The sequence below is a fragment of the Octopus bimaculoides genome, chromosome 6, assembly GCF_001194135.2.
Source record: "Octopus bimaculoides isolate UCB-OBI-ISO-001 chromosome 6, ASM119413v2, whole genome shotgun sequence".
Lineage (NCBI taxonomy): Eukaryota > Metazoa > Mollusca > Cephalopoda > Octopoda > Octopodidae > Octopus > Octopus bimaculoides.
This window is the reverse complement of record NC_068986.1, coordinates 6,747,149-6,761,075: the sequence shown is the minus strand read 5'-3', so window position 1 is coordinate 6,761,075 and position 13,927 is coordinate 6,747,149. Positions and strand designations below refer to the sequence as shown.

Sequence of the window (13,927 nt, the reverse complement as noted above, 5' to 3'; positions counted from 1 at the left end):
GCCCAAGTGGGACCACCTGTTCTTTTGCCTCAGCTCAAGGCAACACTTCTCCATATTGTTCGGATACTCGGTAAGTATTTGACCATTACTCACAAAACAGCAACTAGGTGCCATCCCTTACTAACACACCAACAGTTCTGCTTACCCCTTCATGCTTTTATCCTCTTACAATGGGGTAGGGTTGCATCATTGGTTTATTCTTGTGTTTTTGCGAGCGATGACTGCATCTTACTTAAAAACCCCTTTTGTTTTCACTAACACCAGTCACGGTCTTGTTCCAACGTTTTCACTGCAACCTCTCCTCTCAAAGCTACCCCTTCCTCCTTTAATCCAGCTGCAGTTGGTAAGTCACAAAATTGTTATTACATCTACTGTTGCTCCTTGCCATTTCACCTCACGCTGTTGGAACACATTCATCAAGTACAACCTCTCATTGACAAAAATAGGTAGAGGGACTTTCAACAAACGCCTCTACCTCACAAATCGATAAGCAACATTATCTCAGGCTTCACGGTACAGCTGCTAGACATTATCTGTTGATAATTCACATTCACTTACGAATGCGGATAGTGGAAAACATGTTAATCGTCCCTTTGAGAAGTGATTTGATTCGTTGCTGGCTCCCATTGCAACACAGCTTACTGTACTGCTACTAAATCACCTTATGGATATCTCTCTGTTAAGACGTGCTTATGGCTTCGTACTTGACTACCTATTTCATAAAAACTTACATATCCTGTCAGCCACTTGCTTTTATCCTTCTGATTGGGGCTAAGTGTTCCACAACCTCCATTTTTAGGTTATGCCATGACGGAAGAGGTTCACCAACAAAACGGTTTCTTGCATGAATTTTTACTCATATCACTTCATGGTTCGTGACAACTCCTTCAACTATATGCACCACTCAAGAGAACTTTTTCATCAGTTTGCTGTGGATGTGTGCACCAAAATGGAGTTAGAGAGGCTCTGTTTTATCCGAACACACCAGAAGCAGTTGTGTTTGGACAGCTACGTTCATCTGCAAGACACCCTCATCAATGACACAACACCAGATAGCATACGCAAACTCTGCATTCTGCCATCCTCCTTCACTGGAAGTCCGCAGTATATGCATGAGAGAACGCAAGATGCTATGACTTATGTCCATCATTACGGCAGGCCCAATTTGTTCATTACATTCACCTGCAATCCTTCGTGGAAGGAGATCGAAGCTGAATTGTTTTCAGGCCAGCATGCAAAAGACCGTCATGACCTCCTAGTGTGAGTCTTTTGATTGAAGCTTATCAAACTAATGGAGCTTCTTAAGGGAGGGCAAATATTTGGCCCCATTAGATGTGATATGTATACTGTTGAATGGCAAAAGAGAGGCCCACCATACGCTCACATTCTAATCTGGCACTCGCTAAAAATACCTCCCAACAATATTGACAAGATTATCTCTGCCGAGATTCCAAACCCATCTACCGACAGACATCTCTTTGAAATAGTCAAGGCGACCATGATCCACGGGCCATGTGGATTAGGATTCAATTTAGGCTCCCCTTGCTTGAACAACAATATCTGCTGCAAGAAGTTTCCAAAAAAATTTCTGAAGGTAACACAAACTGGCATTGATGGATACCCTCTGTACAGATGGTGCCAATCTGCAGATGGTGGCTTTACCATGAAAATTGGACAATATGAGGTTGACAACAGATGGGTTGTACCGTATTCACCGCTTCTTTCAAAGACGTTTGGCGCCCACATAAATGTGGGGTTTTGCCATTCCATCAAGTTCAAGTATATCTGCAAATATGTCAACAAGGGCTCAGACGCTGCTATGTTCGGTCTACAGCTGGAAAACTGCTGCGACAAGGTCTTACAATACCAAGTTGGCCATTATATTAGCAGTAATGAAGCATTCTGGTATATTTTCGGCTTTCCAATACACCAAAGGCACCCACCCATCGAGCAACTCAAAGTTCACCTGGAGAACAGTCAAAGTTGAAGAGCCTCGACAAACTACTCTCACTGCATTCTTCGCTCTGTGCAGGAACGACCCATTTGCAAAAACTTTGCTTTATTCTCAGGTTCCATCCTACTACACATGGACTAAGCAACAATGAGAGCGCAGAAAGTCAGGCCAGCTGGTTGACGGACAATCTGGTGTAAAGTTTGACAGCTGTCTTGTGAGAGTTTACACGGTGCATCCGAGCTAACACGAGTGCTTTTATCTTCGTCTTCTGTTACATGAGGTACATGGGCCCCAGTCGTTTGATGACTTAAGGACTGTTGATGGCTCTGTTTGCAGCACTTACAGGGAAGTATGCCTCAAGTGCGGTTTGCTAGAAAGCGATGCACAATGGGAAGCTACGTTATTCGAAGCTGTTGCATCCCAGACACCTAAGCGTCTACGAGCTCTATTTGCTGTTATGCTGCAAATTTGTGAACTTAACAACCCTTTGTCTTTGGGGTTCAAATTTAAAGACGACTTATCGGAGGACTTCATACGTCAGGCGAAGTTGCTTTTTCCTGGGCACAGATGCTCTTGCCAATTTCATCCTAGAAACTGAACCAAAGCTTCTTCCAGATCAACAGCATGTTTATACTATTGTGACTGATCATGTGCACCACAGGAAAGGTGGCTTGTTTTTTCTTAATGCTCCAGCGAGTACAGGCAAAACCTTTCTAACGAGGCTCAGAATGCAAAAGAGTATTGCGATTGCAGTCGCATCTTCAGGGATTGCTGCAACTTTGCTGCCTGGCAGCAGAACTGCACACTCCACCTTTAAGTTGTCCCTCAATTTTTAACTAAGTCAGAAAGACCTACCTGCAATATAAGCAAGAACTCTGACCAGGGCCAAGTGCTGAAACGCTGTCAGCTTATTGTGGGGATGGGTGTACTACGGCCCACAAGGGAGCCTTCAACACATTAAACAGAACCCTTCAGGATATCAGGGGTTGAGAAGCCCCCATGGGAGGTGTTACGCTTTTGCTTTCAGGTGACTTTAGGCAAACTCTTCCTGTTATCCCCAAAGGCACGCAAGCAGATGAGGTTCAAGCATGCCTTATGTTGTCTCCGCTCTGATGTCATGTCAGGTCACTGACCCTGACAATCAACATGAGGGCTCGATTGCTCGGCAACCAAATGACGGCAAACTTTGCAAGTGACATTCTGAAACTTGGCGACGGTAAAGTGCCTCTTGATACTGATGGGGAATTGGACATCTACACATTCGCAACTCCAGTTTCATCTTTGGTTGAACTCACCGATAAAGTGTTTCTCCATTTAAAATATAATTATCTCAATCATGAATGGCTGTCTGAAAGAGCAGTGCTGGCTCTGCAAAACGTGACCGTTACAAAACTCAATGATCAACTGTTGCAGTCACTTCGCATACAAATCTGTAGATGCAAATGAATCGGTGAATTTCCCAACAGAGTTCCTCAACTCTTTAGACCCTCCAAGCCTACTGCCACATCTGCTCCACCTTAAAGTTGGAACTCTGGTTATGCTTCTGCGCAATTTGGAGCTCCCCACCCCCTGACTGTGCAACGGAACACGTCTGGTTATAAAAAAAATGATGAAACATGTTGTCGAGGCAACCATCCTATCCGGATGCGGAAAAGGTGAGGATGTATTCATTCCTAGGATTCCTCTTACTCCCTCGGGAGCAGACATACCTTTCGCCTTCAGAAGACTACAATTTCTGTTCCAGCCCAGCTTCGCCACGTCTGTCAACAAGTCCCAGGGCCAGACTATTTCTGTGGCCGGACTTCTCTTGGAAGAGCCTTGCTTTTCCCACGGCCAGTTGTACGTTGCATGCTCCAGAGTTGGCAGTAGAGACAGACTGGTCGCATTAATACATCGGGGGAAGACAAGAAACATTGTCTACAGCGAAGTGCTACGTATTCGCCAAGGCTGAAGTGGGTACGTTATCGCCATGCATGCATATAACGGGATACGTTCAAATACTTTTACTATTTTTCCCATATCAGACGGAAGCATCAGAAGTAAATGCATATAAATTACACACAGTCAAACAATATATAGAACTAAATGCTTAAATATGCCGTCTTCCAATTTTCCTTTGAAAAGTACTTAGCACCAGCGTCGCAGGAGGAGTCTGATAGTATATAGCTTTTGAGGCTCCTGTTTTGAGCAACAAATGGGGTGGCGATCTTCCAGGGAGCTATAAACAGGATAGCTTTCTCTTACAATTATCAATATAACAACTGTTGAACACATACAATGAACATAAGATATAGAAGAATTCCTGAAGGACATCAGCTAAAGATACCTAACACTTAGCGAATCAGCGAATTGTAGATTCTGTGAATTCAATTGTCATTGGATATTGTGAGGGGAATAGTATTGTTAAACCAGTTCATGAGAGATTAATTATAAGTGATTCTTCTTTAAATTCAACCACATACAAAGACATTTCCACTGATTGAGAAGGCTCTCGAAATCTTTAACTTGCTAATGGAGTTGAAGAAATCCACTCCATACTTTGAGGTAGGATGTTAGGTAACTGACGGATCTTAAATGAAGTTCAATATTATTAAAAATAAAACTTAAAAAATAATTTTGCTCCTTTTCGCCAGTTATTTTGGAATTAAGTTATTTTCGGTTGCTTTGTCGCTCCCGTTTTATACCCAAGATCAAGAACATTAAATATAAACGGTTACAATACGTTTACCTTATTTGCTCTATATTCACACAATATTTACTTAATTTGCTTCATATTATACATAATAAATTAAATCTGTTTCTCTTTTGTATTTACAGAAACTAGAAACATTTCATAGTTTCCGTCATGTTTGGTTATTCTCTTTACAGAAACATTTCCCTGAAAAAGTATCCAATACTTTGAAATATTAAATTATTCATGAACCTGTTGAATCCAATGGATATCACGATAAACAACAGCCATGTGAAACCATATAGGATAAGTTCTGTAGGAAGAAACTAGTGGTGGTAAAAGTGTTATATGTATTAGCTGAGGTCGGGTGATTTCTACCCGTTCCATGCCTATATATATATTAGTTTCACTAAAAGAAAAGAGCAGTTGTGAAGTTATTTATTTTGCAGATTATCTGAGTTTGGGGAATAAATTGCGTACTTGGTCTCCTTACCAAGTTATGGTATTAAAACATGCAACAAATTAAGGATACCATTCAAAAACTAGTACAGTCCACCAGATGGACACAATTTCCGTCCAGAGTTGACCTACGGTTTATAAATAGAAGACATTTTCTGAAAATGCCATATAGTGGAAGTAAAATCGGAAACACATGTCTATCCCATAAATCATGTGTCCTATAATATAAGACTTAAGTGACTTTCTAAATCTGTTTCGAACAGTTATTTTAGCGCATAGAGACAGACCTATTCCTTCAGGAATCAAGTAACTTAAAAATCGGGCCTATTGAGATTATATATATGAGCCTAATTTATACATTAGTGAGAATTTATACAGAATATCTAACATAAAAATTAGGATTTTGGAAGACAACGAAAGTTTTAAAAATATTCAAAATGCTTAAATTAATGCCATGAAACTTGTACAAAACGTTCATGTTACTATATAAATGATTTCAATTTAAACAATGAGTTTGAATGATATAATTTAAATGTTACTTACTCGAAGTTTACGACGATATTTGTTGGTTACTTCTTTTGCGTGAACCAATAAATGAGTTCCTATTCCAAAGCACAAAATGAAGATAACAATGAATCCAGGTCCAAGAAACTTGTAGTCAAAGTTGATTAAATAAACGTGACGATGTCGGAGGGTAATAACCAAAATGCCAACTATCATGCAAATCAATCCCAAAATGAAGAACGATACTGCAGACAGAAAATAAAACCGACCAGGTCCTATGTTCAAAGAGTTTAACTGTTCTTTAATTCTTCCATGTAAATAATGACTGTAGGCCGTCAGGGTATCCATATCTAAATCTTTACCCATGATTTCTGCTTTAATTTTTGTTCTAACAAACAGTAAAAGTTGTTTTTAAGTTAACGTTCTAAAAACAAGTTTCTAGGTCAGGTAGAAACGTTTAACAAATTTAATAACTTCGTCAAATATATATGAGTCAGTAACGTTCTACCTGAACATTTTCATCTCACTGACACCTGACAGGTAAAACTGACCTAATTAACTGATACGCATGCGTTTGAACACCGAGGAAATGAAAAGACAAATATTCAACATTCCTCCCCCTTATGATCATTGTTGTAATTTGGTATTTTATGACTATATTTTCTTTTAATATTTGTATTGTAAAGTTTATGAGGCAAACCATTTTCATAAGTTCTCAACAGTAGAAGACGATTGGGGTGGACGTTAGAGTCGGCTCTCGAGTTTGCTTTAAATTTGTATAGGAAAACAGCGTACTTGACAGAGGAAGGGAGTGACATATACGTCGACATAACTGGTCAATATAATCGTAGTGTTTTAAAACATATTTAACCAAGTTTCTCCAGTGGCCGTGGCCTCTGGCTATACAGCGCTTACACAGATTAAAACTATATTAATCATGGAATAAACAGATAAATAATTTCGAATTCGTTATAAAAATGCTAATTGAATGCAAAACATTCCAAGTAAAAACTAGGGAATGTATTACATTTTGATTTGAGACAATTTTGAAATTCTCTGCCTCTCTCTCTCTCTCTCTCTCTCTCTCGCTCACACACACATTACATACATACATAGATAAAAAAAATTGAAAATACACATCATAAGCAGTTATTCAAAAACGTCATCGTGTTATTATCTACCGATGAAACCTGATGTAACCAAGACTAATGAGATCCTTTGGCAGAATCCATAACGTGGTAGAATAATATGAAAGAGTACTGGTGGGATGTCCTAGTGAAAACATCTATAAAATACAAACAATACACCAGATATCATGATCTGAGACAGAGAAGTGAAACGTACAGTAGTAGGAATTTAGTTGCCCAGTGGATGTCAACATAAAGCTAAAGATCCACGAAAAAGGAAACAACTGGACTATTGAGAAATTTACAGCTACTCGGATTACAAGTTCAGATTCTTATGGAGACTGGATTGATGTCCTGCCTCTGGCCAACTTTGGAGGTCCACTCAGTCTATATGAGCTCCACATCTCCATTGCTCTCAGAGTGGGAGCTGACATCTGTAGGGGACTGAGATGTTGCTGTGGTAGACCACTCGATCCCACAGGTCTTCACAGTCTGTCTTGCTACCTAAATGCTGGTCATTTTGCTTGTCACATCAAGCTAAACTTAATCATTAAGAGGGCCCTGGCTCAGATCAATACCCCCTCAGTTCTGGAGCAGACGGGATTATCCAAGAAGTGACGGAAAAATACCAGATGGTCTTACCCTCTGCCCTCTGGGTAAGTGGGTGCCCCATCTGGGATGCCACAGTCTCTGACTCTTTTGCTCCCTCCCACATCCTGGATGCTGCAATAAGTGGGAGGGTCACTGCTTCCATAGCCAAATGGAACAAAACCCTGAAGTATCGGGACCTGGCAGCGAACTATCTTTTCCAGCCTGTGGCATTTGAGATGTTTGGAGGGACTGGACTACTAACAGCACCGTTTTTGTCATCGTTGGCAACTTACCTCACTGAGGTGACAGGTGATGCCTATGAAGGTGCTTGGTTTTTCCAATGCCTTAGTTTCACCATTGCCTGTGATAATGCCGTGAGCATGCTGGCTTCCTTCAGTAGGTTCTGTTGAACCTTGTGGTGTGTGACCAACCGAAGCACTTGGTACTGCTTTCATGTTTTTTCTTACCTTTTTGCCCCTTTCTTGTCTTGTTTTTCTTTTGCAAAATATATTCCTGTTCATGTTTTGTTGCATAGAACATTCGGAAATTTGGATTTTGTTAATCTTACCGTTAAATTATTTGTATTCGTTTTCTTTTCATGAAAATTAACTGTAAACAATTAAAATTAAATAAATGCTTACATATATAAAAGAAAGTTCAGATTCATACCCATAATTATTGAGGCACTAGAATAAGTAACAAAATGCCTCAGTGGCAATCTTAAGAAATTGGGATTTTCAAAACCTGAAAGGAGAAAGCTAATTAGATTAGAGATGCAAGCCATCAATGAAGTGGTCAAAATATATAAAACTTGCCATAAGTTTAGCATTTAAGTATATATACACATGTTTAGACTTGCAACTATATACAGGAGAATACATACATAAAACAAAACAAATATGTGCATACACTGACTCCAAACATTGCCCACATTCACACAAACATGCAGTAATACCTTGTTGATTTTAAAATTTCAATAAAGGAACCTTAGATCTAAGTTAGAAACCAGCACTTTATCCATTGACAAGAAATCTAGAAATCGAAGTTAATAATAACACATATACATTATGCCTCACATGCATGCATACATACATACTCAACAAAAAAGTTCCAAGAGACAAGCAAAAATGTAGATTATGTCATATTTTTGTGGAAAACATCACACATATGATTAGCAGCTGCCCAAAAATGTCATCAAGGTACTACCTCCCTATGTGAAAACAATATACAACACCATTTAAAAAAAGACTGTCCTGGAATAAATATGGAGAGTCCCAGTTATTGAATAAGTACACAAAAATCAGCACAAGGAATTGTGGTGGAACATTCCCATCAAAGCATCTGTCAAATGTAAGCATAACAGGTCTGATATTGTTGTTTAGGATGAACAAGAAAGAGCATGTACCATCATAAGATCTTTTCTGTTTGGCTGCCAAGATTTCAAAAATCAAAGTTTATTGAAAATTTTAAAATTAGGTACGTTAATGTTATTTTACAAGCTGAAATACTGGAGCTATAGCAGTTTGATCATTTTCGCTTAGTTAGTAAACAGGATTTGGAAGATATCGTTTTATGCATGACTGCACACTTTGTCAACATCCTGAAAGTAGCACTTATGTTTTTATATGAAACTGTAAACAAATGAATTATGCACAACATATAAAACCCCCCATAACTTTTTTAATTCTTGAAATTTTCAGAAAAGTTTTGCAAATTTGTAGTCTACATGCAGGAATTCATACAACTATGCCCCCCCCCACCACCAAATTGTTGGTGGGGGGTGATTTAAGACCTATTTAGCTGTGATTTCTAGCACAGATGACAACCACCTCAATAACAAAAAAACGAGTGAACAACATGTATTTTGTAGTTTTAAGCATTCAATATGCATTTAATGCAATAAACAGCACATTACAAATTAAACATTTCTCAAAATAAGAAACTTATAGCACAAACTTAAAAGATTTATCCAAGAACAAAATGGCACATTACAAATTATATATTTTTAAAAACAAACATCTCAACAATCCTCCCAAGACCACCAACTTTAATTGGATGATAGGCAGGCCCTCCACACATACTTTCCTAACATAGTTGTTATAATCAATAGCTGTGCAATGGTTTATCCCCACTTCTTCACCACAAAACCATACTGAAGTCAATTCCTTAACCCATGAGGAAAAACACTATAGTCCTACAGTCTCACTGGCACAAACTCTATGCATCCTTGATACAAGCATCGCCAAGATATATTCCCACCACATTTTCTTGTGCTCTTAAAATGCTTCTTCATGTTGCATAATTTTCTTTTGAGTATAGCACCCTTTTCTTGCAAGTACGAAACCACATCCCCTTCTGGTGCATGATTTAATGCCTATTTGGCTGCTTTTTTTAGCACATTCGACAACCACCTCAATGACTGGAATATTAATCAACATGTGCTTTCTCAAGAGTTCTCATGTTTGGCTTGTTTCTATGGAAGCAGGCATGAATGTGTCTGTGGCTTACGATTGGCTAAAATTACCCAAAATTTTCAGAATTTAATAGCTAATAACTCTTTATTGATTTATGGCAAAAATGATTTTCATGGCATTCAGCATATAAAAGTATATCATTATACTGAATATGAAATTAATTCTAACAGAAATTGAAGATTCAAAATTGGAAGCCAAACAGAAAAGATCCATTAGCTGTCCTGCTGATGTGAATATCTCTTTGAAAATCAAAGAGAAAGAATTTGACTGGAAAACTGCTTCAAAACTTCCAGCTTCTATATCCAGATTACAAGTTGAGGGAACCCATGGAAGAGGTAGGCCCAGGAAGATCTGGGCTGAGGTGGTGAGGCAAGACCTTCGTACATTGGGCCTCACCGAGGCGATGACTACTGACCGAGACCTTTGGAAATGTGCTGTGCGTGAGAAGACCTGGCAAGCCAAGTGAGATCGTTGCCAGTGCCCCTGGACTGGCTTGTGCGGGTGGCACATAAAAGACACCATTTCGAGTATGGCTGTTGCCAGTACCGCCTGACTGGCCTTCGTGCAGGTGACACGTAAAAGCACCTACTACACTCTCTGAGTGGTTGGCGTTAGGAAGGGCATCCAGCTGTAGAAACTCTGGCAAATTTAGATTGGAGCCTGGTGTTGCCATCCGGTTTCACCAGTCCTCAGTCAAGTCGTCCAACCCATGCTAGCATGGAAAGCGGACGTTAAACGATGATGATGATGATGATGAAGTTTACATTTATACTAATGATAAGTATAGTTTGTAAGTAAATGCCTCTTCTTGATGTCATGTGAAGTTGTTCTCTGTGTACCATTTCATAACTACAATGATCTGTGAGACATTCTTTTGTAGGAATAAACTGTGAAGATCGTGCGGGTGTTACAGAAAAGGCCGATCTTTGGTAAAGATCCCCGAAGACACTTTTTACGGAAAAGGCCGATATTTCGGACTCGTATCGAAAGATCGCCAATTTTTGTTATTCAAAATTTGGTTAATGTTTACAATATTCCCCGGAAACAAAATAAAAAAATATATATGTAGTACAACGGATGTAAAAAAAATGTGTAGGAAATGAATTTGAAAACAATGCATGAAAAGCAATGGGGTGGGGAGGACTTCGGAAAATTTACAAGATCCGAGTTTTTCCCTTAACTTTTAGGGAAATGTTTTTTTAAAATGAAATTTTATATAAATACCTTTCAACCTGCATAGATTATGACTATAAAGAAATTTGTGGGAAAATCTTTTCTAAGGTGTGGGGAGAGGCCTTCGGAAAATTCATAAGATCCGAGTTTTTCGCCCATAATTTAGTGACAGTTTATCGTGGCTAGTGGGTATAAATTCAAATTTGAAATATTTCTCAGAATATGGACGAACTTTTTTTTACTTGCACAACTCATTTTATGTATTTTTGAATCGAGATAACTACAGATATCTGCGCCACCAACTTTGGATGATCATAACTTTCAGAAAAATGGATATTTTTAATGAAATTGTCTACGAATATGTGTTATATCATGTAGATTCCGAATATACAAAATTTTGGGGGAAAGTATTTTAGGAGGGGTTGGGTGGGGAATTTCGGTCCACTTCAATTCGTCTTAACTTTCAAGAAAATGGATATTTTGTAATGAAATTCTCTACAAATATACTTCAGACTATGCAGATTCCGAGGACATGGGAATTTTGGGGGGAAAACAATTGGGGGCTATTTTTGAGAACTGTCGCCCACTCGTGGGTGTTTCTGAACTATTCGTCCATATTTGTTTCAATTTCTCCGTTTTGTACGTTTGTGCATCCGTAGATTTCTACCACACACACACATAATTCCAAGAGAGTTAGAGGTTATGAATCCAACCAACTAAGGGATAATATCTATCCAATATACTGCTGGTAGAAAACCCAATTATTAATACACAAGTGTTTATTCATTGCATGGCAATTACACTACTGAATGCAATAAATGGGTGAGAGTAAAAAGTTGTTTTACCCTTAATTTATACAGCAAGAAGAAAATGGAGGGGATCAAGAGGTGGTATTCATCAACTTTTAGACATTATATTATGTCTATTTATTTATTAAAAAAAAACCAATATAACAATATACATACATGTATAACATATTATGCTTTACATATAATATAATATATAAAAATACCAGTAAAATATATAATGTAGACCATAGAAAGTAGGATGGTCTCTTACAGCTGTTTCAGCCAAGAGGCCATAGTACCCCACTCTACTTCCATCCCTTCAATGAACTGAAATATTTGGTAGATAAGATTAAGGTACCTGGGTGTGTCACTGGGCTTCGTCAGAGAGTTTAGAAAGTTCATAAGGTTAAGTTATAAATATAAATACAAACATATATACACACTTTTACATATACATACATCATCATCATCATTTAACGTACACTTTCCATGCTAGCATGGGTTGGACGATTTGACTGAGGACTGGTGAACCAGATGGCTACACCAGACTCCAATCTGATCTGGCAGAGTTTCTACAGCTGGATGCCCTTCCTAATGCCAACCACTCAGAGAGTGTAGTGGGTGCTTTTTACATGCCACCAGCACGAGGGTCAGTCAGGCAGTACTGGCAATGGCCACGCTCACATGGTGTGTTTTTTTACGTGCCACCTGCAGAGGAGTCAGTCCAATGTTTTGTTCACATGCCACCGGCACAAGTGCCAGTAAGGCGAAGCTGGAAACGATCGCACACAAATAGTGCTTTTTACGTCCCATTGTGTTGACGTGCCATTTTCTCTCATTAATAAAACTGTCGGCATTTTTACAGACACGGGTATGCTAGTATGATGTAATGCTCTTCTCACTTTAACACAAATTAATAACAACCTCTCCGTAATTGCTCAAACTGTAAGAAACAGTAGCCAAATCTCACTGTACCATCTTACATGTGAACCAGAGTACCTTGGACTTAGGAAAAGGTTGAGAAGGCCACGGTTGGATTACTTTACGTTATAAGTTTGCTCAATCTGGATTGACGAGCTAAGCAACAACTTTAATTTATATTCTTTTATTTCCTTATTAGCTTCGGTCATGGAACTATGCTCAGTTGGGGCACTAAACCTTGGTATTTACTTTCTCGTTCTATCTTTTACCAATTGACAAACACTGTTCGTTTTGACAGGCGGTGTTGTGTGAAATTGGGGAAGGTGGAAATCTAGGATTTAGATTCTAAACAAATGCAAAAAATTTAATGTTATTTTTCGCGATGCTGACCAGCAATAATTTTCTGGAGTCCGAAGTTTTTCATATATTTTGCCTCTCCTCAACAGTAATTTTTGCATGACGGTCCAGTGCCAGAAGAGCTGTTGTTATTGGTCACTAACAATCATGTGATAGCCTCTTCCTAGTAACGGTTGCTAGGTTCATCTCATCAACCATGTCAAACTGTGCTAAACTTACGCGTCTCGTAGTAAAGTTTCTATAATTTGTTGACTTATCTCTGACTAGACACACACACACATTATATCATGGTAAGTTAAATGTCTAAGTCTACTATTTCCTTAACGTTTGGAGGGTTCTGTAAGTTCATCTTACTCTATATTGATTGTGCTCGTTGAATTCATCGAAAGTCAGTTAGCAACGAATTAACTTTCGTGAAAAATGCGGGAGAAACAAATCAAATGACTAAGTTTAACGATACAATAGTGTTTCAAATTTATAATGCTAATATTGGTAATATATATTTGACATGTACATTAACAACATAATTTAAGTGGGGTTACCAGTTCAGTGTCGGTTCTAACTCTCAACTTTTTGTACAACAGCTTATTGTTGTTGGCACTCCGTCGCTTACGACGTCGAGGGTTCCAGTTGATCCTATCAACGGAACAGCCTGCTCGAGAAATTAACGTGCAAGTGGCTGAGCACTCCACAGACACGTGTACCCATAACATAATTCTCGGGGGATATTCAGCGTGACACAGTGTGACAAGGCTGACCCTTTGAATTACAGGCACAACAGAAACAGGAAGTAAGAGGGAGAGAAAGTTGTGGGGGAAGAGTACAGCAGGGTTCGCCACCATCCCCTGCCAGAGCCTCGTGGAGCTTTAGGTGTTTTCGCTCAATAAACACTCACAACGCCCGGTCTG

The 13,927-nt window shown here is 38.9% G+C and overlaps 2 protein-coding genes across 3 annotated transcripts in view; one reads left to right on the top strand and one right to left on the bottom strand.

Moving 5' to 3' along the window:
* Window positions 1–6,158, bottom strand: part of LOC106867453 (uncharacterized) — a 20,571-nt gene extending 14,413 nt beyond the window's left edge. The window contains exon 1 of the mRNA XM_014912331.2: window positions 5,628–6,158. Within this exon, the coding sequence (XP_014767817.1) occupies window positions 5,628–5,954 (327 nt within the window). The 5' untranslated portion in view covers window positions 5,955–6,158. The remainder of the gene's footprint in view (window positions 1–5,627) is intronic.
* A 107-nt stretch (window positions 6,159–6,265) lies between these two features.
* LOC106867451 (meiosis-specific nuclear structural protein 1) overlaps window positions 6,266–13,927 on the top strand; it is a 40,145-nt gene continuing 32,483 nt past the window's right edge. Inside the window, exon 1 of one of the 2 annotated variants that reach the window (XM_014912330.2) lies at window positions 6,266–7,748. Coding sequence is in view for 1 of the 2 variants with exons in the window: in XM_014912329.2 (XP_014767815.1) it covers window positions 13,307–13,309 (3 nt within the window). In the remaining variant the exon portion in view is untranslated. Of the gene's footprint in view, window positions 7,749–13,178; window positions 13,310–13,927 lie in introns of those variants that run through there. The other variant, XM_014912329.2, reaches the window with a different exon arrangement.